Here is a 23,440-nt window from a genome sequence, read left to right on the forward strand (position 1 = left end):
AAGATTGTGTTCACTGCACCCCACAAAGATTCTGTTCACTGTACCCCACAAAGATTGTGTTCACTGCACCCCACAAAGGATTTTGTTCACTGCACCCCAAAAAGATTGTGTTCACTGCACCCCAAAAAGGATTTTGTTCACTGCACCCCAAAAAGGATGTGGTTCACTGCACCCCAAAAAGGATTTTGTTCACTGCACCCCAAAAAGATTGTGTTCACTGCACCCCACAAAGATTGTGTTCACTGCACCCCACAAAGGATTTTGTTCACTGCACCCCAAAAAGATTGTGTTCACTGCACCCCAAAAAGGATTTTGTTCACTGCACCCCAAAAAGGATGTTGTTCACTGCACCCCAAAAAGGATTTTGTTCACTCCACCCCAAAAAGATTGTGTTCACTGCACCCCACAAAGATTGTGTTCACTGCACCCCAAAAAGGATTTTGTTCACTGCACCCCACAAAGATTGTGTTCACTGCACCCCACAAAGATTGTGTTCACTGTACCCCCCAAAGATTGTGTTCACTGTACCCCCCAAAGATTGTGTTCACTGCACCCCACAAAGATTCTGTTCACTGTACCCCACAAAGATTGTGTTCACTGCACCCTAAAAGGATTTTGTTCACTGCACCCCAAAAAGGATGTTGTTCACTGCACCCCAAAAAGGATTTTGTTCACTGCACCCCAAAAAGGATGTTGTTCACTGCACCCCAAAAAGGATTTTGTTCACTACACCCCAAAAAGATTGTGTTCACTGCACCCCACAAAGATTGTGTTCACTGCACCCCACAAAGGATTTTGTTCACTGCACCCCAAAAAGATTGTGTTCACTGTACCCCCCAAAGATTGTGTTCACTGCACCCCACAAAGATTCTGTTCACTGTACCCCACAAAGATTGTGTTCACTGCACCCCAAAAAGGATTTTGTTCACTGCACCCCAAAAAGGATGTTGTTCACTGCACCCCAAAAAGGATTTTGTTCACTCCCCCCCAAAAAGATTGTGTTCACTGCACCCCACAAAGATTGTGTTCACTGCACCCCAAAAAGGATTTTGTTCACTGCACCCCAAAAAAATTGTGTTCACTGCACCCCACAAAGATTGTGTTCACTGCACCCCACAAAGGATTGTGTTCACTGTACCCCCCAAAGATTGTGTTCACTGCACCCCACAAAGATTCTGTTCACTGTACCCCACAAAGATTGTGTTCACTGCACCCTAAAAGGATTTTGTTCACTGCACCCCAAAAAGGATGTTGTTCACTGCACCCCAAAAAGGATTTTGTTCACTGCACCCCAAAAAGGATGTTGTTCACTGCACCCCAAAAAGGATTTTGTTCACTACACCCCAAAAAGATTGTGTTCACTGCACCCCACAAAGGATTTTGTTCACTGCACCCCAAAAAGATTGTGTTCACTGCACCCCACAAAGATTGTGTTCACTGCACCCCACAAAGGATTTTGTTCACTGCACCCCAAAAAGATTGTGTTCACTGTACCCCCCAAAGATTGTGTTCACTGCACCCCACAAAGATTCTGTTCACTGTACCCCACAAAGATTGTGTTCACTGCACCCTAAAAGGATTTTGTTCACTGCACCCCAAAAAGGATGTTGTTCACTGCACCCCAAAAAGGATTTTGTTCACTGCACCCCAAAAAGGATGTTGTTCACTGCACCCCAAAAAGGATTTTGTTCACTGCACCCCAAAAAGATTGTGTTCACTGCACCCCACAAAGATTGTGTTCACTGCACCCCAAAAAGGATTTTGTTCACTGCACCCCAAAAAGGATGTTGTTCACTGCACCCCAAAAAGGATGTTGTTCACTGCACCCCAAAAAGATTGTGTTCACTGCACCCCAAAAAGGATTTTGTTCACTGCACCCCAAAAATATTGTGTTCACTGTACCCCCCAAAGATTGTGTTCACTGCACCCCACAAAGATTCTGTTCCCTGTACCCCACAAAGATTGTGTTCACTGCACCCCACAAAGGATTTTGTTCACTGCACCCCAAAAAGATTGTGTTCACTGCACCCCAAAAAGGATGTTGTTCACTGCACCCCAAAAATATTGTGTTCACTGCACCCCACAAAGATTGTGTTCACTGCACCCCACAAAGGATTTTGTTCACTGCACCCCAAAAAGATTGTGTTCACTGTACCCCCCAAAGATTGTGTTCACTGCACCCCACAAAGGATTTTGTTCACTGCACCCCAAAAAGATTGTATTCACTGTACCCCCCAAAGATTGTGTTCACTGCACCCCACAAAGATTCTGTTCACTGTACCCCACAAAGATTGTGTTCACTGCACCCCACAAAGGATTTTGTTCACTGCACCCCAAAAAGATTGTGTTCACTGCACCCCAAAAAGGATTTTGTTCACTGCACCCCAAAAAGGATGTTGTTCACTGCACCCCAAAAATGATTTTGTTCACTGCACCCCAAAAAGATTGTGTTCACTGCACCCCACAAAGATTGTGTTCACTGCACCCCCCAAAGGATTTTGTTCACTGCACCCCAAAAAGATTGTGTTCACTGCACCCCAAAAAGGATTTTGTTCACTGCACCCCAAAAAGGATGTTGTTCACTGCACCCCAAAAAGGATTTTGTTCACTCCACCCCAAAAAGATTGTGTTCACTGCACCCCACAAAGATTGTGTTCACTGCACCCCAAAAAGGATTTTGTTCACTGCACCCCAAAAAGATTGTGTTCACTGCACCCCACAAAGGATTGTGTTCACTGTACCCCCCAAAGATTGTGTTCACTGTACCCCCCAAAGATTGTGTTCACTGCACCCCACAAAGATTCTGTTCACTGTACCCCACAAAGATTGTGTTCACTGCACCCTAAAAGGATTTTGTTCACTGCACCCCAAAAAGGATGTTGTTCATTGCACCCCAAAAAGGATTTTGTTCACTGCATCCCAAAAAGGATGTTGTTCACTGCACCCCAAAAAGGATTTTGTTCACTGCACCCCAAAAAGATTGTGTTCACTGCACCCCACAAAGGATTTTGTTCACTGCACCCCAAAAAGATTGTGTTCACTGCACCCCACAAAGATTGTGTTCACTGCACCCCACAAAGGATTTTGTTCACTGCACCCCAAAAAGATTGTGTTCACTGTACCCCCCAAAGATTGTGTTCACTGCACCCCACAAAGATTCTGTTCACTGTACCCCACAAAGATTGTGTTCACTGCACCCTAAAAGGATTTTGTTCACTGCACCCCAAAAAGGATGTTGTTCACTGCACCCCGAAAAGGATTTTGTTCACTGCACCCCAAAAAGGATGTTGTTCACTGCACCCCAAAAAGGATTTTGTTCACTGCACCCCAAAAAGATTGTGTTCACTGCACCCCACAAAGATTGTGTTCACTGCACCCCAAAAAGGATTTTGTTCACTGCACCCCAAAAAGGATGTTGTTCACTGCACCCCAAAAAGATTGTGTTCACTGCACCCCAAAAAGGATTTTGTTCACTGCACCCCAAAAAGGATGTTGTTCACTGCACCCCAAAAAGATTGTGTTCACTGCACCCCACAAAGGATTTTGTTCACTGCACCCCAAAAAGATTGTGTTCACTGCACCCCAAAAAGGATGTTCACTGCACCCCAAAAAGATTTTGTTCACTGCACCCCAAAAAGGATGTTGTTCACTGCACCCCAAAAAGATTGTGTTCACTGCAGCCCAAAAAGATTGTGTTCACTGCAGCTCACACACAGAAAAATGGATGTGGATCACTGACACCTGCCTATCTCCTATCCCACACCACACAGCAATATCGATTGTAGTTTGTAGAACACAGTTTCCCTAAAATTCAGCAGCAGCAGCCTCTCCCTAACAGGATTGAGAAGAGATCGTAGATCAGGTGCAGAGTCACCCCCCACACAGCAATATCGATTGTACTTTGTAGAAGACACTGACCCTATAATTCAGCAGACTCTATCCCTAAAATGCCTACAACTCGCCCTGCCTAAACACTCCGACCTATCCCTCAATTCTATCTGGACACAAATGGTTTTTTCCTGCCTGTCTTTCCCTAATCAGCAGCCAGCACGTTGATGTGTGCTCTGTCCCTGATCTAAGCAGCAGAATGAAGACGCTGCGGCTGCCTGGAACTTATAAAGACTTGGTCACATGCTTCAGACGGCCAATCACAGCTACTGAGACATTTGCAGGCATGGCTGGGATGGCTTAAGGCACACCAGTTAAACGATTGTTGATTGGCTGTTGAAAGCCCGCCATGAAAAGAGCGCCAAAGCATGCAAAACCCGGAAATAAAACGACCGAACACGGATTTTTACCCGAACATACAGTAAAGTGTCCGTGTCCGTGTTCGGGTACAAAAAATCCAATTATTCGGTACGAACACGAATAATACAGTCCGTGTTCGCTCAACACTAGTAGTGAGGCATCGACCTTTGTAAGAGAGTCTAACCATCTATATAATCGCTTTTTGGCACGAGATGTACCCTAGGTGGTCTCTGGATAGAGCTTTTAATATGGTTCACAATAGAAACAGGGATGATCTACTTTCCATGAGAGGTAGAAAGCGTACAAGGGGGAATCAATGACCCGGTATTTCTTTGGCACTATCATATAGTCTGGAATTTAGACAAATAAAACATATTGTCCTTAACTATGCTGCATCATGTTATATAGAAAAAGTGAGTATGCAATTTCTACGGATGTTGCCGTTTGGGTCATACACAGTGTGTTGTCCACAGGTCTAATCCTCTTCGAGGATATGTGTACCTTCTTTTGGCATATATCTTTGAGTGTGCGTCTTCTTGTATCAGCACTGATCTGCTTTAGGGTGATCTGGGAAGGTTCCCTGGGTCCGGGTAAAGATCACTCTACCGGTCCCCACTGCAGACAGGGAGGAGAGAGGACACACAGCGGCAACTGCAATAGAAACTCCAAAAAGCCAAGGTACCAAGAACAAACTACACTTTGGGACCGGTAGAGTGATCTTTACCCGGACCCAAGGAGCCTTCCCAGATCACCCTAAAGCAGATCAGTGCTGATACAAGAAGACGCACACTCAAAGATATATGCCATGTGTACACATATCCTCGGAGAGGATTAGACCTGGGGACAACACACTGTGTATGACCCAAACGGCAACATCCGTAGAAATTGCATACTCGCTTTTTCTATATAACATGATGCAGCATAGGTTCTCGCTGTTCAACAGGAAGCAATAAAATCACACAAGGAACAAAAAAACATATAACTGGTGACCATTACCCTTGAAAAAGGCTCACTTTGTAGCCGAAACGCGTAGGAAACGCAGGAGAAACTCTCTGATCAGAATTTCCAGGCTATACAGCGTGGAAAGACAGAGACCTATCCTTAAAGTCACCATAAAACACATGTCACGAAAACTTCCAACTTCTTACACCTCTTCACTTGGGTCTATAACCCATCACTCTTATTTATGTACTTACCTTGTACACTGCTTTAATCAGAGTTATTAAATTGTCTCGTTTTTATATAAATTGTGTACTACCCTCACTAATTTTACCTGCCTAAAAAGTCCCACCCAACTTGGCATGAGGTACCAACCCACACACACAAATTTTTCATGGACGACGGCAAAAACCCTTACTCCTGATAGGATAATAGAGATCGAATCATCCAAATAAGTCTGGTACACACAGTGCCAAACTCACTGGCCAATTTTTTGAACAACTGGTGTGATAAACCAGTGGCCCCCCAATACCACATATTGAAGTGGGGTGTTATTTAACAGTATACTTTTCAAAGAGTGTATGTTAGTCCTGCAAAAATGTGGCCTCTCTTGCTGTGTTGACAGTGCTACACACAGTGACAACAGTTACTGGCCAATTATTTGTAGAACTGGTGTGATAAACCTGTGGCCCCCCAATACCACAGATAGAAGCAGGGTGTTATCTACCTTTTTCCAGATATACTGCGATTCTCTAGAGACTTTTGTCACAGGGTAATTAAAAAACATGACAGGCAGAGGAAGAGGCAGACAAGTACACAGGGATGGTAGGGGTAGGCAGGGCCGGCGTTAGGGGGGGGGCAAACTGGGAAACTGCCCAGGGCCCCGAATGTGCAGGGGACCCGGCAGGGCCGGACTGGCCTACCGCATCGCCTCGCCGCTTTAACATAGGGCCGCATCGCCGCTTTAACACAGGCCCGCAGTGCCGCTTTAAGCATTGGAGCCGCGCCGCTGTGATGATGCCGCTGCAGCCCCGCCCCCGGCCCCCGCTGCGCTCCAGATAGAGTGACGGACAGTCCGTCCGATATTTACTCTGCTACGTCAGCCGCTGTGAGCGGCATGACGTCACGGGGCGGCTGCATGGCGGGTGGATCAACAGACTGTGACTGGCTGTGTGGCTGCCTGCTGGAGGTCTCTGCAAAGACGCTGCCACCCCCCCCCCCCGCTCAATGACACTACATACCCATACACGTGTCTGTCCTCTCACAATAGGCAGAGGGGACCCGGCATCACAGCATTGTCTCCATGCTAATGTCACCCTCCCTGGCAGGGCTCTGGGGAGCAGAGAACACAGGAGGGTATTGTGTGCCCCTCTACCCCCGCTGACTGCACCACTTCATAGCCTGACATTGTGTGAGTAAGTGATGCCCCAAATACCTGCCCTACCACTGCATATATTACTGGCAACCTGTTCCTGCCTCACACATAATATAGGATGAGACATCAATCCATCCATCTATCCAAAAAAAAAAAAGATGTATAATTATTATATTATTTTAAATATAGTTTTTTTTTTAGAATATATATTAATAATACTAAGTGATGGCTCTCTTTGGAATATATTTGACAGTGATGACAACGGGCGCGCCAATGCCGATCCCTCCTATCACACTGTCCCACACAACAGACACGCGCCAGCAGCAGCATGATGTGATTTCAGGTGAGCCTGAGAGTGTGCCTTCCTGCTGTCCCCTTAGATGTCCATGACATCTCCTATACCATGTCCGCACAGCCCCTGATATCTCCTGTACCATGTCCGCACAGCCCCTGACATCTCCTGTACCATGTCCGCACAGCCCCTGACATCTCCTGTACCATGTCCTCACAGCCCCTGACATCTCCTGCACCATGTCCGCACAGCCCCTGACATCTCCTGTACCATGTCCTCACAGCCCCTGACATCTCCTGTACCATGTCCGCACAGCCCCTGACATCTCCTGTACCATGTCCGCACAGCCCCTGACATCTCCTGTACCATGTCCTCACAGCCCCTGACATGTCCTGTACCATGTCCGCACAGCCCCTGACATCTCCTGTACCATGTCCTCACAGCCCCTGACATCTCCTATACCATGTCCGCACAGCCCCTGACATCTCCTGTGCCATGTCCGCACAGCCCCTGACATCTCCTGTACCATGTCCGCACAGCCCCTGACATCTCCTGTACCATGTCCTCACAGCCCCTGACATCTCCTGTACCATGTCCGCACAGCCCCTGACATCTCCTGTACCATGTCTGCACAGCCCCTGACATCTCCTGTGCCATGTCCGCACAACCCCTGACATCTCCTGTACCCCTGTCTGCACAGCCTCTGACATCTCCAGTACCATGTCCGCACAGCCTCTGACATCTCCAGTACCATGTCCGCACAGCCCCTGACATCTCCTGTACCATGTCCGCATAGCCCCTGACATCTCCTGTACCATGTCCGCATAGCCCCTGACATGTCCTGTGCCATGTCCGCACAGCCTCTGACATCTCCTGTACCATGTCCGCACAGCCCCTGACATCTCCTGTACCATGTCCGCACAGCCCCTGACATGTCCTGTGCCATGTCCGCACAGCCCCTGACATCTCCTGTGCTATGTCCGCACAACCCCTGACATCTCCTGTACCATGTCCGCACAGCCTCTGACATCTCCAGTACCATGTCCGCACAGCCTCTGACATCTCCAGTACCATGTCCGCACAGCCCCTGACATCTCCTGTACCATGTCCGCACATCCTCTGACATGTCCTGTACCATGTCCGCACAGCCCCTGACATCTCCTGTACCATGTCCGCACATCCTCTGACATGTCCTGTACCATGTCCGCACAGCCTCTGACATGTCCTGTACCATGTCCGCACAGCCCCTGACATGTCCTGTACCATGTCCGCACAGCCCCTGACATGTCCTGTACCATGTCCACACATCCTCTGACATGTCCTGTACCATGTCCACACAGCCCCTGACATCTCCTGTACCATGTCCGCACATCCTCTGACATGTCCTGTACCATGTCCGCACAGCCCCTGACATCTCCTGTACCATGTCCGCACATCCTCTGACATGTCCTTGACCATGTCCGCACAGCCCCTGACATGTCCTGTACCATGTCCGCACAGCCCCTGACATGTCCTGTACCATGTCCGCACAGCCTCTGACATCTCCTGTACCATGTCCGCACAGCCCCTGACATCTCCTGTACCATGTCCGCACAGCCCCTGACATCTCCTGTACCATGTCCGCACAGCCCCTGACATGTCCTGTACCATGTCCGCACAGCCCCTGACATGTCCTGTGCCATGTCCGCACAGCCCCTGACATCTCCTGTACCATGTCCGCACAGCCCCTGACATCTCCTGTACCATGTCCGCACAGCCTCTGACATCTCCAGTACCATGTCCGCACAGCCCCTGACATCTCCTGTACCATGTCCGCACAGCCCCTGACATGTCCTGTACCATGTCCGCACAGCCCCTGACATGTCCTGTGCCATGTCCGCACAGCCCCTGACATGTCCTGTACCATGTCCGCACAGCCCCTGACATGTCCTTTACCATGTCCGCACAGCCCCTGACATGTCCTGTGCCATGTCCACACAGCCCCTGACATGTCCTGTACCATGTCCGCAAATTTGGGGCCCCACTTTTTGGTTTGCCCAGGGCCCCACTTTGTCTAAAACCGGCCCTGGGGGTAGGGCAGGAGCAGTAGGCCGGAGCCAAACTGTGAAGTTTCAAAAGCCGTGTGCAATTACATCAAAGGACGCACCAGACTTGGTTGAGTGGGTCCCTCAGCCTTCCTCTTCTGCACCCTCCTCCTCCTCTCTATCTGCACCCTCTTCATGCTCTGCTGTGTTCACTCCCAAAGACACCACCCCCACCACATACCCTCCGCTTGTGTCACTGGAATTATTTTCCAAACCATCAAAAGACGTTTGCGATGCAAAGCCATTTTGGAATCGGATCAGGAAGAGGTGGTAGCAACAGCCGCCACTCAGCAGTCTGACAACAGTACCCAGATCAGCCCAAGGAGGTTGGTCCCCGCTGTTGCTGCCTACTCCGAGATCTCAAATGTTAGTGGTGGGGAAGGTGACGTGGATGATAAGTCTATGGACCTCACGTGGGTGGCCACAAGAGAGGAAGAGGAGGGGAGTTCAGAGGGAGAGACGAACCGGCAGATAGGGAGGAAAGGCAGGCAGAACTTGCATTGCACAAGAGGTACAAAGTAGACTGCAAATGTATCAGGAGCGAGCCATCAACCATGTACTGTCACATCTGGCGCTCCCAGGACGCCAGCACATGGCTCAGCAGTGTGGGCTTTTTTTAATGTGTCCGTTGCTGACAACAGTGTTGCCATCTGCAGCCTTTGCAGTCAACGCATAAGTCGTGGTAAGCCCAACACTCACCTAGGGACAACCGCCTTAAGAAGGCACCTGAACTCCCATCACCGATCCCAGTGGGAGCAACACCGTCAGAACCCACAAAGCCACACTCCAGGCTCTCACCATCCAGCCCCTTCTCCTTCTCCTCTCTCCTCGCATTTGCCCTCCACTCAACCTTCCATGATGCCATCGTCACGTTGTTCTTGAAAAAGGCAGGCTTCTGTGGTCTAAATGTTGGAGCGGAAAAAAATGATGAGGCTGGATAACCCTCTTGCCCAACGTTTGACTGCTGGCTTGTCGGAACTGATAGCCCGCCAACTACTGCCATATCAACTGGTGGACTCGGAGGCCTTTCGTAAATTTGTGGCCATTGGAACACCACAATGGAAGGTCCCAGGCAGGAAATATTTCTTGCAGAAGGGCATTCCAGAGCTGTTAGGCCATGTTCAGCGGCAAGTGAATATATCTCTGGCACACAGTGTTGGTGCCAAGATACATCTGACCACAGACACATGGTCTAGCAAACACGGGCAGGGAAGGTATATCACTTTTCCTGCCCACTGGGTGAACCTTCTGACGGCCGTCAAACATGTAACCCGTGGCACCCGTGTAGATTTAGTTGTACCGCCACGGATTGCAAGCAGGCCTGCCTCTTCTCCTCCTCCTCCTCCATCCTCCCTCTCCTCCTCGGCTGACTCCTCCTCTTCCGCTGCTACCATCTCTCTTCCACTGCGCTGCCCAAGATCCCCAGAACCTATTCCACGTGCCAGGTGAGACGTTGCCATGCTGTGCTGCGTCTGTTGTGCCTGGAAGCCAAGAGCCACACTGGTCCTGCACTCCTTTCAGCTTTGCGTTCACAGGCAGATCAGTGGCTGACACCGCTGAATTTGACAGTTGGTAACGTAGTGTGCGAAAATGGTGCCAATCTGCTGAGCTCGCTAAAACAGGGCAAAATAACACACGTGCCATGCATGGCACACGTCCTGAACTTGGTGGTGCAGCGATTTGTTGCCAAATACCCTGGGGTCCAGGACGTCTTGCGGCAGTCAAGGAAAATCTCAGGCCATTTCAGAAGATCTTACACAGCCATGGCTCGCCTTGCTGACATTCAGCGGCGACACAACCTGCCCCTCAGGCGTCTTATTTGTGACTGCCCGATGCGATGGAACTCAACGTTGCATATGCTCGATAGGCTGCTCCAGCAGAAGTGTGCAGTTAACGACTACCTGTTCGAACTCGGCAGCAGGACAGGTTCTGGGGAGCTTGGGTTTTTTTCACCTCGCCAGTGGCTACTCATGCGAGACGCTTGCAGACTTCTGCGGCCATTCAATGAGATCACCAAACTGGTCACTCACGGCCAGGGCGCCATAAATGACATCATACCTTACGCCTTCTTTCTGGAGCGTGCATTGCGTTGTTTCATTGATCAAGCCGTCGAGGAGCAGGAAGATGAGGAAGTCGCAATGTTGGATGAATTCCCAGGGGGGGGCTACTCCATCTGAGACAAATCAACAGCAGGAGTCTGAAGAGGAGGATGGTGCTGGGGGGTTGAGGAGGAGCAAGAAGAACGTGCTTTAAACCTTTCTGGGATCCCTGGTGTTATCCGTGGATGGGGGGAGGAGAACGAGGAAGACATTATCCTGGATGATGAGGTGGAAGCAGGCCACTACACCGCTTCCAGTTTAGTGCAAATGGGAGACTACTTGCTCCAGTGTTTTAAGGGGGACCCCCGTATAAAACGCATAAAGGCCAAGGAGCAGTACTGGGTGGCAACATACTTAGACCACCCGGTACAAACACAAAATGGCGGAAATGTTACCACAATCACAGAGGGCGGTCAGAATGCAGGGCTTCCAGGCCTTGCTGCGGGAAATGCTGTATTCTGCTTTTCCGTGCGCTGGCAGAGGAATTTCCAGTCACAGAGAGACAGTTGCGGGTAGCAATCTAACAGCGCCTGCAAGAAGAGGGTGGTTTGAAGATGTCTTGGTCACTTCCGATATGAGATCCTTCTTTCAGCCGAACCATCGACAGCTTCGTACTTCGGATTCAGCAACAAGGAATGCCTAGACTGACAGGTGTCCGACTACATCGGGTTAACGGCCGATGTGGACACTCTGAGGAGTGATGAACCCCTGGACTACTGGGTGGGCAGGCTTGACCTCTGGCCAGAGCTTGCACAATTTTCAATGGAAATGTTGGCTTGTCCCCCGTCCAGTGTCCTGTCCGAAAGGATGTTCAGCGCAGCAGGGGGGGATCGTGACCGATAAGCGCACTCACCTAGCTCATGACAGTGTAGACTACCTCACATTTATAAAAATGAATGAGGCATGGATCTCTGAGGAATTCAACACATGTGACCAGTAGACCATGTTTCATTGAATTCTTCATTCCAGGCCAGAAATATCCGCCAGACCGCCATCCACCCACAGCAATTCCTGGTCCTTGGCTTCGCTACATACAGCGGCATAAAAGACATTTCATGTCCATTGAATAGCAAATTTTTGGGGCCTTTCAGGGCCGACAATTATTTTTTCTGTGAACGCCTAATGTACCTCCAGCCATCAAATACTACGTTCTTTGCTGTCAGTTCAAACCATGTGAGCTAATTTTTGGAGCCTATACAGGCCGACACTTACTTCAGTATACTGTGAATGCCTACTGTACCTCCAGCCATCAAATACACTCCCTCCTTTGCTTTCAGTTAAACCCATGTGGGCTAATTTTTGGGGCCTATACAGGCCGACACTTACTTCTGTATCCTGTGAACGCCTAATGTACCTCTAGCCATCATATACTACGTTCTTTGCTGTCAGTTCAACCCATGTGAGCTAATTTTTGGAGCCTATACAGGCCGACACTTACTTCAGTATACTGTGAATGCCTACTGTACCTCCAGCCATCAAATATACTACGTTCTTTGCTGTCAGTTAAACCCATGTGGGCTTATTTTTGGGGCCTATACAGGCCGAAACTTACTTCTGTATCCTGTGAACGCCTAATGTACCTCTAGCCATCAAATACTACGTTCTTTGCTGTCATTTAAACCCATGTGAGCTAATTTTTGGAGCCTATACAGGCCGACATTTACTTCAGTATACTGTGAATGCCTACTTTACCTCCAGCCATCAAATACACTCCGTTCTTTGCTTTCAGTTAAACCCATGTGGGCTAATTTTTGGGGCCTATACAGGCCGACACTTACTTCTGTATCCTGTAAACGCCTAATGTACCTCTAGCCATCATATACTACGTTCTTTGCTGTCAGTTCAACCCATGTGAGCTAATTTTTGGAGCAACTTTTCCAATTGCAATACTTCTGTTATGACATTGTCCATGTGCTGGGACTAGTACATCTTTTGTGGCTGCAAATATGACCTAAAGTTTTTTAAATTTCGCCTCCCATTAAAGTCAATGGGGCCCGCCGTGAACTTGCGGTTTGCAGACTTTTGAGAAAATTTGCGGCTGACGTTCGTGAACTGCCCCGGCCGATGTTCGTCCATCGCTACACAGGAACACAGGTCAGGAACACATAAAGCAAAACCCAAAGGCAGAGAGGGAAAGCATAGGCAGGGCTTACATACACTTCCTGCAACAAGCATCAAGTGATGCCTGATTCCCATGACCTCCTGGCTGCTGAGAGACACTCACTGGTGAGCACCAAGACTGCAGCATTTTGATCTGGGAGCCACAGTGCCACCAGCAGGTGAACCCTTTCTTGACACTGGGGTACTGTGAGTAGGGATAGACCGATATGTTTTTTTCAGGGCCGATACCGATATTTTGGTCAAAACGTATCGGTATCGATATGGGACAATATTTTGTACATTTAAAATTTTGAAAAATAAAGACAATTTTCAACAAAAATCTGGTACTGAACATGTTCATTTTTGTTTAATGCTTAATGGCTGGCTTGCTGGCACCCTGTGGTGGGTGGCTGTCTGGTTGGCACCCTGTGGTGGGTGGTTGGCTGTCTGGCACCCTGTGCTGGATGGCTGGCTGGCTGGCACCCTGTGGTGGGTGGGTGGCTGGCTGGCTGGCACCCTGTGGTGGGTGGGTGGCTGGCTGGCTGGCTAGCACCCTGTGGTGGGTGGGTGGCTGGCACAGGGGCTGTGGGTGGCTGGTTGGTACAGGGCCTGTGGTAGCTGGCTGGTACAGGGCCTGTGTGTGGCTGGCTGTCTGCCACCCTGTCTGTGGGTGGCTGGCTGTCTGGCACCCTGTGGTGGGTGGCTGTCTGGCACCCTGTGGTGGGTGGGAGGCTGGCACAGGGGCTGTGGGTGGCTGAATGGTACAGGACCTGTGGGTGGCTGGCTGGCTGGTACAGGGCCTGTGGGTGGGTGGCTGGCTGGATGGCTGATACAGGGCCTGTGGGTGGCTGGCTGGCTCCCTGGTACAGTGCCTGTGGCTGGCTGGCCTGGTACAGGGCCTGTGGATGTGGGTGGCTGGCTGGCACCGGGCTGCTGTGGGTGGGTATATGGCTGTGATACACTCCCGCGAGACTAGTCCCAACTCCAGACGAGGCTGTCCAAGGCAAGGGTGGTGGCCTAAGAAGGCAGAATGATGTCACAAAAATATCGGCCATTTCGGGGGCCGATACCGATACATCGGGGAAAGTGCATATCGGCCCCCGATATATCGGCCTTGCCGATAATCGGTCTACCCCTAACTGTGAGTACTGAGGTACTGTGACTAGCTTACTGTGAGTACTGATGTATTGTGACAGGGACACTGTGAGCACTAAGGACACAGAGGGCTGTGTGACCAGTGAGCGGGTGCAAAAGATGAGGATGTGGTTAGTGAGTGGGAACATCCTGAGCGGATGGAAGAAATAAACGTTGACTGCACTCCAAAGATGTACCAGATAAAATATACATTTATTAAAATCTTCTCATAAAAAATTGTATGGATCGCAACTCCAACTCATAGACCGAGGATAGTTAATGTGTTTCACACAGGGATGCATGCTTAATCATAACACTGTGTGCACATTTTCCTGTGTAAACTTTTATTTCTTCTATCTTAAGAGAGGATACCGAGGGCTGTGTGATCAATGAGCAGGTGCAAGGAGAGGGGACACCAGGGGCTGTGTGATCACTAAGCAGGAGACCCCAAACAGTTAGGGAAACAAATAGTGCTCAGAATGGATTCAAACTAAGAAGGTGATTAACTATCAATTATTTTAAACATAATTTCTACTTTTTTCTGGATTATCACTATTACGTTAGTGGGTAACGTGTCCAACAGGAATAGTGATGCAACTCCTGCACATCCTGCACCAAACAATTATTAGAGGGTTAATACTTGTGCGCACAATGCGAGCAAGTTGTTTCCTTGGAAACCCAGATTCCAAACCTAAGAAAGCAACTGATAACACTGAAAAACACTGTCAATCTGAAACCGTACCCATCAACCTTTGGACCGTACCCATTGGGTACTTAGCAGGGGCCAGCATAGAGCAGGGTGTGGTATAGAGATGCAGGCACTAGAGGAAGGAGGCAGTTAGAAGACGGGGTAGGCAGAACTAAATAAGATAGGGCAATATGTCACAAAGACCATGATTGTAGAACAGTATGTTGTTTACAAGGTGCTCGGGTTCAGAAAATTGCAGATTGGATGGACAGATTGTTGGGTGGGTCTTGCGAGAGATAAGACTATAATTTTACCACTTTACAAAACTCTGGTTTGGTCACATCTTGACTATGCTGTCCATTTCTGGTCACCAATCTTCAAGAAAGATGTGTTGGAACTGAAGAGAGTCCAGAGAAGGGCAACAAAGCTAATAAGGGGGCTTGAGTACCTCAGTTAACTTATTCTCTCTGGAGAAGGGATGCATACGAGAAGATATAATCACAATATACAAATATCAAAATGGTGGTTCTAGTATAGGGAGAAACTGTTCTGTCAAAGGTCACGTAAGAAGACATGTGGCCACTCAATAAAGTTGGATGAGAAGTGATTTAACCTTAAAGTAGTTGTAAAGTCAGAAGGTTTTTTATCTTAATGCATTCTATGCATTGTTAAGATCTGTTTAGCCCAGAGCTAAGGAGACGTTTCAGAATGCTACATGGGCATCATAGGCTGCTGATGGGGACAGGATCCCAAAGCACCACACACCAATTAAATAAGATGCAGGTGGTTGCTGCGTCGGGACATGGGGCATCAGAGGACAGGGCAACTGGAGGTGGCAGAACAGTGTTTCGCCATGTTCTGGCTGTTAATAAATCCCTGCGTGCATGCCTATGACTTGTTTTAAAACTGTAATTGATGCTGTAATGTGTTTTTTTCTAAAATGTATTAAACTTTTAACTATGAATTAAGCGTTTGCTAATAAAATGTTATGTGCATTTTCTCTCCCTTGTCAGTCGAAATGGATCAGCATTGGGTCAAATTTCTTCCACTGATATATACAAAAACCCCAAAGTATACAGCAAGGTACAGTCAAATGCCTTATCTATTTGTATTACGTATTTTTATGTAGCAATAGTAGATTTTTCTGAAAAACTGTCTCAGAGTGGATCTATCAAATCTGCCACAGTCATTCTTAAATTTCCCAAATCAACTCCTTTCTTCAGTTTAGAAACAAATGCACTATATTTATTTTATATGTATATTCAGAATCCAGGTCATTGCTAGGATTGTGAAAAACCTGGGGAACCCTTCCAGGATAGCAATGATGTGGCACGCATAGTGTGCCAAGGTGGGTTTGGCCAAATTGTTTTTAAAAGTGAGAGAGGCTTATTGCAACTGTACTGTAACCCTTTGTAAAGTGCTGCACAAACTGTTGGCACTATATAAATTCTGTATAACAATAAAAGGGAGAAGAAAAAAAAAAAAGAATCAAGTGTTATGGTTAAATAAAACTTCAGCTCCTCACTGTATACACAGTACACATATTACATAGTCCTTGTATCAATAAAAAAAAAAATCGCTTTAATGTCACAAACAAGAGTCTTACAGACAATAACAATCCTTTTTTAATTCAACCGTTCCATTACCTATGCTTGCAGGGGTCAGGTGTATGTACCAAGGAGCAGTGGTGGCTGGTGCATTGAGGGCGCAGGGGCGCCACCCCCCCATCCATGCGTCCAGCCCCCTAATCTACATGCAGGGGCGCCGGACGCATGGAGCTCAATGGGGCTTTTTTTTTAACCATGTGATTAGAGCCAGAGGCTCTAATAGGCTAAAAAATGGTGGGCTCGGGGCGCAGAGCACTGCGCCCCAAGCCCACCCAGTTGTGTGACAATAGCGAATGAAAATTCACTATCGTCACATGGATCCTCCTACTGGCCAATCAGGGAGCGGGTCCTGAAACCCGTCTCCCGATTGGCCGAAAGGAGACGCTATGCCACTGGGCATGGAGGAGGGAGGAGACGTACAAGACCGAGAGGGAAGATGCAGAAGCCATCGCAGCATCATATGTCCAGGCAGGGTGAGTGAGCGGGGGGGGGGTCCTGCTGTGGTCCTGGGGGGGGGGGGTATGGTGCGGGTCCTGCTGTGGTCCTGGGGGGGTATGGTGAGGGTATGGGGGGTATGGTGCGCAGCCTGGTGTGGTCCCGCGGGGGGGTGTATGGTACATCCATCTGCCGCCCCCCAGCCCATGGAGCACCAGCCGCCTCTGTCAAGGAGCATGCAGGGCTCATAAGTGTGTAAAACACAGAGTGCAATACTCAAGGGTGTATGACCTATAGGATACAGGGGTTAGGGATGTGTAATGCACCATGTTCTGGGGTCAAGAGTATATAAGACACAGAATGCGTGGGTCATGGATGTGTGTCATGCCTGGGTTAGCAGTGTGTAATGCAGAGAGTACAGAGGTCAGGGGCATGTAAGACACAGAGTGCAGGGTTCAGGCGTGTTTAATGCACAGAATTAATACAGTTGTAACGCACAGAGTTTCGGGATCGGGAGTTTGCGTAGGTACAGGGTGTCATTGTAGTGCAGAGGTATATATAATGCACAGAGTGAAGGGGTCAGGAGAATGTAACACACAGAGTAGGGGTCAGGATTATGTGTAACACCTGGAGCACAAGCAAAAATCTCACCACCAGAACCTGGCAGTGGTGCCCGGTGCTGTGAGGGGAAGTCCTGCTGGGATTCCCAGCAGCTGTGTCACAACAGGGCCAGGGAAGAGCGTAGCATTGCTTCCCTTGGATCTGCAATATGCTGCTGTGTGTTGGATCTGATAGGCAGTGCAACTGTGATAAAAGCTGCTAGCTGCTGTAGTGGGCGGTCGCAGTCTCCAAGGACACCCTGCAAGAGATTTGGGGCACATGTCCCGGGTTTTAGGGGCAACTGATACTTATATTCTATGTTTCTATATTCAGAATTGTGTTATTTAGACAAAGGTGCTGTTATTTTAACAGATTTTTGAGAAAACACACACCTACACCCATTGTCTGACTTTTCTTTTTTTAGGTTCAGTCTATTGATGGTATTAAAATTGTCAATTACTGCTCTCCATTATATTTTGCAAATTCAGAAATATTTCGACAGAAAGTTATCAAGAAGGTAAACTATTCTTTAAACTGCTTGGCAAAAGTTTCTATTACTGAATAAAAATCCAGTATTAAGTGCACCAGCCTATACTTTTATATACATAGAACCATGCTTTGCTAAATCAAAGTTTCTGTATTGATATTATTAAAAAACATGCCTCAATGGGAGTCAAGATTTATAAATTGTATCAAATTTGGCTGTGGCAACAAAATAATCAAGCCTTTTGGAGTTGTCAGTTTTTTTCATACAAAAAAAAAAAGTGGTTTATTTGAGACCAAAGTACAAATGCCCTGGTTACAATATGAACGCACTGACTCATTACGCACCGACAGGGGCTAAATTATAAAACATCATAAGACCTTTTATTTACACGACTGATTCTGCAAAAATATAGTATACTAAAATGTGCCATGCTTAGTTGTTCATCAATATCAGAATGTATATCACATGTGTATGTCAAGCAACATTATATAACAGTAAAATAAATCAATTGTAAAATAAAATAAAAAAATCCACATATTGTGAAAATTTCCTAAGAGGGTTTAATGCAAACGTCCAAATAATGTACGTCATACTCTAAAAGCATCGCCATACCACTACCAAGAAAGCACAGCAGAGGCTTACTGTAAAAATATGACACTCAGATTATAGAGGACTCATATTAGGCATGATGTTATAATTACAGTCATAAATGTGCAGTACTCGAACTATAATCATGGAACAGCCAGCAGGAAACACCACCGTTCAAAAATCCTCAAGTTTGCGATCCCATTTGCACAATGTTCAGAGAAAGTAAAGAAGACTAGTGCTCTATATAATGTAAAACCCAGTGAATCAACTTATTGAAACAAATATATTGCACTTACATAAATATAGGCATCATAGTGCTGTACACAGCGGTTGTGTGAATAACATCATGTAGTTCCGCCCTATTCATTTCGTCAGAGTTGATGTCTTCTGGAGCTTGGATGCTATGCAAAGCCATCACACATAAAATACCTTCCGAGTGCCATGGATGGAAAAAACAATGGAACAAAGCCTCACTTTTGATCTAAAATGGCTGAACACAGCTTGCACACTCTATGGGATTAAATCCATATAACACCAATAATTGAATATAAAAAAGCCAATACAAAAAAATGATTAATTGGTTAGAAAAAGTATAATGCAAATGTAGGGGACTACAATAAGGGGCATAGCTTTTAGTTGGCAAAATAAAATTGAAGGGGAGGCGCAATCTCATGTGGAAAGGGGGGAAGATTTGGAAAGGGATTATGAGAAGAGGGTAGAAAAAGATGTAGTGTAGATTGTGATAGAGAATGAATAAAGAAAGAACAACCCAGATCACATCTTATTCAGGACAAGAGATTTTCTTTTAGATCCCCAGTTAGGAAGTGCAATGGAAAGAGTAACAATGATAAATTTCAATTTCAAGAGCGAAATATGAAAAGACATTATACTAACTCCGGTGGGAGAGAATATTCTAGTGCAACACAAGGAAGAAGAATTCTTATTAATATGGAGTCTAAACAGATATCATCCTTTGACTGAGGGGTGACTACTATTGTGGTGGAACCTCTACTGGTGGTGTTGGCGGTGGGTCAATATATAGACTCCTTCTACCATTCGCAGTTTAATAATCAGTCCGATTATAATTCAGATCAGAAAAGGCACAATCTTTTGGGGGTTTTTTTCTGGTCCAATCAAGGACAAAAAAGAAGGGTAGAACAAAGAGAGGAAAAACAAATGGTAACCACCCCAACCTATAACTGTCCTTTGCAAGCAAGGAGCACATGGAAGGGTGATGCATGTCAAAAAGCAACTAACAAAAATTCCCAGCTCACTTACCAGCCAGCCTGCAACAAACCAACGACAAACCAAATTGACCCTGTCTAACAGTTCACCATAAAGCCAAGTTCACCAGAGTCTCCTGATTTGGAGCTTATATATAATGATGGATAGATTAAGGGCAGATATGCCTGGAGGGAGCCAACCCCTCCTTAAAGGTAAAGGGACACACTAGACACCCAGCAATAGCACAATGGCAATGAAGGTATCCAGTGCATCTCATTACCAACTCTCCAACAGTACAAACAAATGGCAACAACCCCAACCTATAACTGGCTTTTGCAGCAAGGGGCACATGTAAGGGGGATGCATGTCAAATAACAACAAACAAAAACTCCCAGCTCACTTACCAGCCAGCCTGCAACAAACTGAAATCACCCCGTTTAACAGTTCACATTAAAACCAAGGGGTTTAATTGGCACACATTTGCAAATATATGCATAAGCTGCAACAGGCACATCATGGCACCTCAGTGTACTGCAGTCCTAACTCTATAATTTTGAGAGTCTCCTGAGTTGGAGCACATATACAGTATAATAAAAGATAGATTAAAGGCAGGTATGCCTGGAGGGAGCCCACCCCTTCTTAAAGGTATAGGGACGCACTGGACACTTGAGAATAGCACAATGGCAGCGAAAGAATACAGTGAGTCCCCTCACCAACTCTCTAACAATACAACCAAATGGCAAACACCCCAACCTATAACTGTCTTTAACAGCAAGGAGCACATGTACGGGGGATGCATGTCAAATAACAACAAACAAAAACTCCCCAGCTCACTTGCCAGCCTGCAACAAACTGAAATCACCCCATCTAACAGTTCACATTAAAACCAAGGGGTTTGGTTTGCACACATTTGCAAATATATGCATAAGCTGCAGCAGCCTCATCATGGCACCTCAGTGTACTGCAGTCCTAACTCTATAATTTTGAGTCTCCTGAATTGGAGCACATATATAATAAAGTATAGATTAAAGACAGGTGTGCTTGGAGGGAGCCCACCCCTCCTTGGAAGAAGCCCACCCCTCCTAAAAGGTATAGGGACACACTGGACACCCAGCAATAGCACAACAGCAACAAAGTATCTAGTTCTTCCCCTCACCAACAGTACAAACACATGGCAACTACCACAACCTATAACTGGTCTTTGCAGCCAGCCTGCGACAAACCAAGTTGACCCCGTCTAACAGTTCCCATTAAAACCTAGGGGTTTATTTTGCACACATTTGCAAAGAAATAGAACGAAGTGAGGGACTTTAGGGGGGGAGATGAATATAATAACAAAAGAAAAAGAATGTGAAAGGAGCCTGAATATTTAATTTAAAACTGGCTGAGGAGGAAAAATTGGTCTTAGGTAAAGGACTTAAATGTCCCCCCTTTCTAGACTTGCAGACATTTTATAGGCATTCAAAAAATATATTTGTAAAATAAATGTTAAACAATATTTGATTACCAAGCCAGTAAGGGATAGAAAGAGAATTACCACCAATATTCAACATTCTAATTTATTGAATGATTCTTTGTTCAACTCGCCTTGTGCTATGTCTACTTAGATTAGAGTCTTTAGAAACCTAAACCACTTTAGGCCTTTTCTGACACCTTTTGTTCACAGTACAGGTAACAATCCATATTTTTGTTAGAAAATTTCTTAGAACCCCCAAATATTATATATTTTCTAAAGTGGAGGCCCTAGAGAATAAATTGGTGGGTTTTGCAATTTTTTAAGTCACTCAATGTTTAATCAGCGTTTTTTTTTTTTGGTTTTTTTTTTGTTTTTTTTTTTAAAGAATACACCTTTTTGAATTTTATTAGAAAAAAAACACAATTCACAACTCAGCTGTTGGTAAAATATTGTTGTATGCATGCTTGCGGGACCAATGCATGCGTTCATGTTTGCCCACAAGCACAGAGGGACACTGTCTCAAGGAATTTAAACATCCATTGTGACAGCAATAGATAGGCTTGTGACAGGTACTCTTTATGGAGAGATCTGGGGTCTATAAGACCCCAGATCTCTCCTCTGCCCTTAAAAGCATTTGATCACACAAAATTAGTGTGATCAAATGCTTTCCATTTTTAAAAATAGTGCCGTCTACATCCGAGTAAGCCGGAAGTGATATAAGGTCATTGCTTCCATCCCAGGAACGCTGGCTGGATGATGGGATGTCCCATAGGATGGGACAGCCTGATGAAGCCACAGAAGGTGGCTGGGGGGTGCAACTGGTTACATCGCTAGTTGCAACTCTTGGTCACCAAGATGCCTTCTTTCTTAAAAGATACTCGATATGTCATTAATTTTTTGAACAGTGTTGAGTATCATGAGAATCTGTTGATTGTTACTGCTGATGTAACATCTTTATATACAGTTATCCCCCTGCATTGGGTTTTGATGTCATTGAGCATTTTTTAGATTTAAAGTCGGACCTAACTGTACATCAGAAAACTTTTGTTAGGCCCCTTTCACACTAAGGAGTTTTTCAATCGAAAAAAAAAGCATGAAAAGCTCAAGAAAAATGCTTCCCTTTAAAATCAATAGATGCTTTCACACTGGGGTGGTCTGCTTGCGGTGCGGAGAAAAAAATCTTGCTTGCAGCATCTTTGGAGCATTTTTGGGGAGCTAAGCAAACAGCACCAAAAACGCTCCACCCCATTGAAATACATAGGAAGCGCCTCAAAAGCTCCCTAAAAGTGCCTTTAAAAACTGCTCAAAAACATCCCACAGTGTTTTTGGTGCAGTTTTTGAGTCATTTATCCTTTAAAAATCGCACCTCAAAAGCGCTGCCAAAGCGTTTTACTGGCAGTTTTGAAGCGAACCAGAGTGAAAGGGGCCTTATGAATATACTTTAATTTGCTACCACCTGTAATTTATTTTCATTTAAGGGACAGTATTTCTTTCAGAATAAGGGTGTTGCATTGGGGGCAAAATACACCCTCCGTTTGGCCAATCTATTTATGGCCAAACTAGAGAAGTATGTCATTTATTCCCATTGGAGACCTAAGTTGTTAGGGGCACATTACATAGTGACATTCATCTTCTGTGGGATGGTGACCATCATTATTTGAGGATGTATATGGAGGAATTAAATGATAATGATCAGGGAATATTCCCTTATTATGAGGCTGGTCAAAAATAAATCAATTTTCTAGATTTGAAGATCAGTAAAGATGGCAATAAGTGGGTAACTACCACTTATTTTAAAGCCACTGACTGGAACTTCTTTATACCATTAGACAGTTGCCATTACCAGTTGAGGTTGCAATCAGTGTTATAAAGTCAATTCATGAGGATTAGATGCAACAGGCAGTGGTTTATTGAAAAATGGTATGAGGGCAATGTGTTGGACACCACCATTTCTCAAAAAAATGCGAATGACAAAGAGAAACTTTAAAGAGAAAAGGTAAAGGACAATGATCAAAAATTGGATACCTTTTCATGGTCATTAACCTCTTACCGACCACCCCACGTACATTTACTGCACAGATACG

General features: G+C 46.3%; 1 protein-coding gene across 1 annotated transcript in view; it reads left to right on the forward strand.

Annotated features, from left to right (window-relative positions):
* Positions 1-23,440, forward strand: part of SLC26A9 (solute carrier family 26 member 9) — a 338,632-nt gene that overhangs the window by 249,202 nt on the left and 65,990 nt on the right. The window contains exons 13-14 of the mRNA XM_082244534.1: positions 15,973-16,042; positions 18,026-18,118. Coding sequence (XP_082100660.1) covers positions 15,973-16,042; positions 18,026-18,118 — 163 coding nt within the window. The remainder of the gene's footprint in view (positions 1-15,972; positions 16,043-18,025; positions 18,119-23,440) is intronic.

Source organism: Pelophylax lessonae (genome assembly GCF_965119305.1).
Source record: "Pelophylax lessonae genome assembly, chromosome: 2".
NCBI classification, from domain to species: domain Eukaryota; kingdom Metazoa; phylum Chordata; class Amphibia; order Anura; family Ranidae; genus Pelophylax; species Pelophylax lessonae.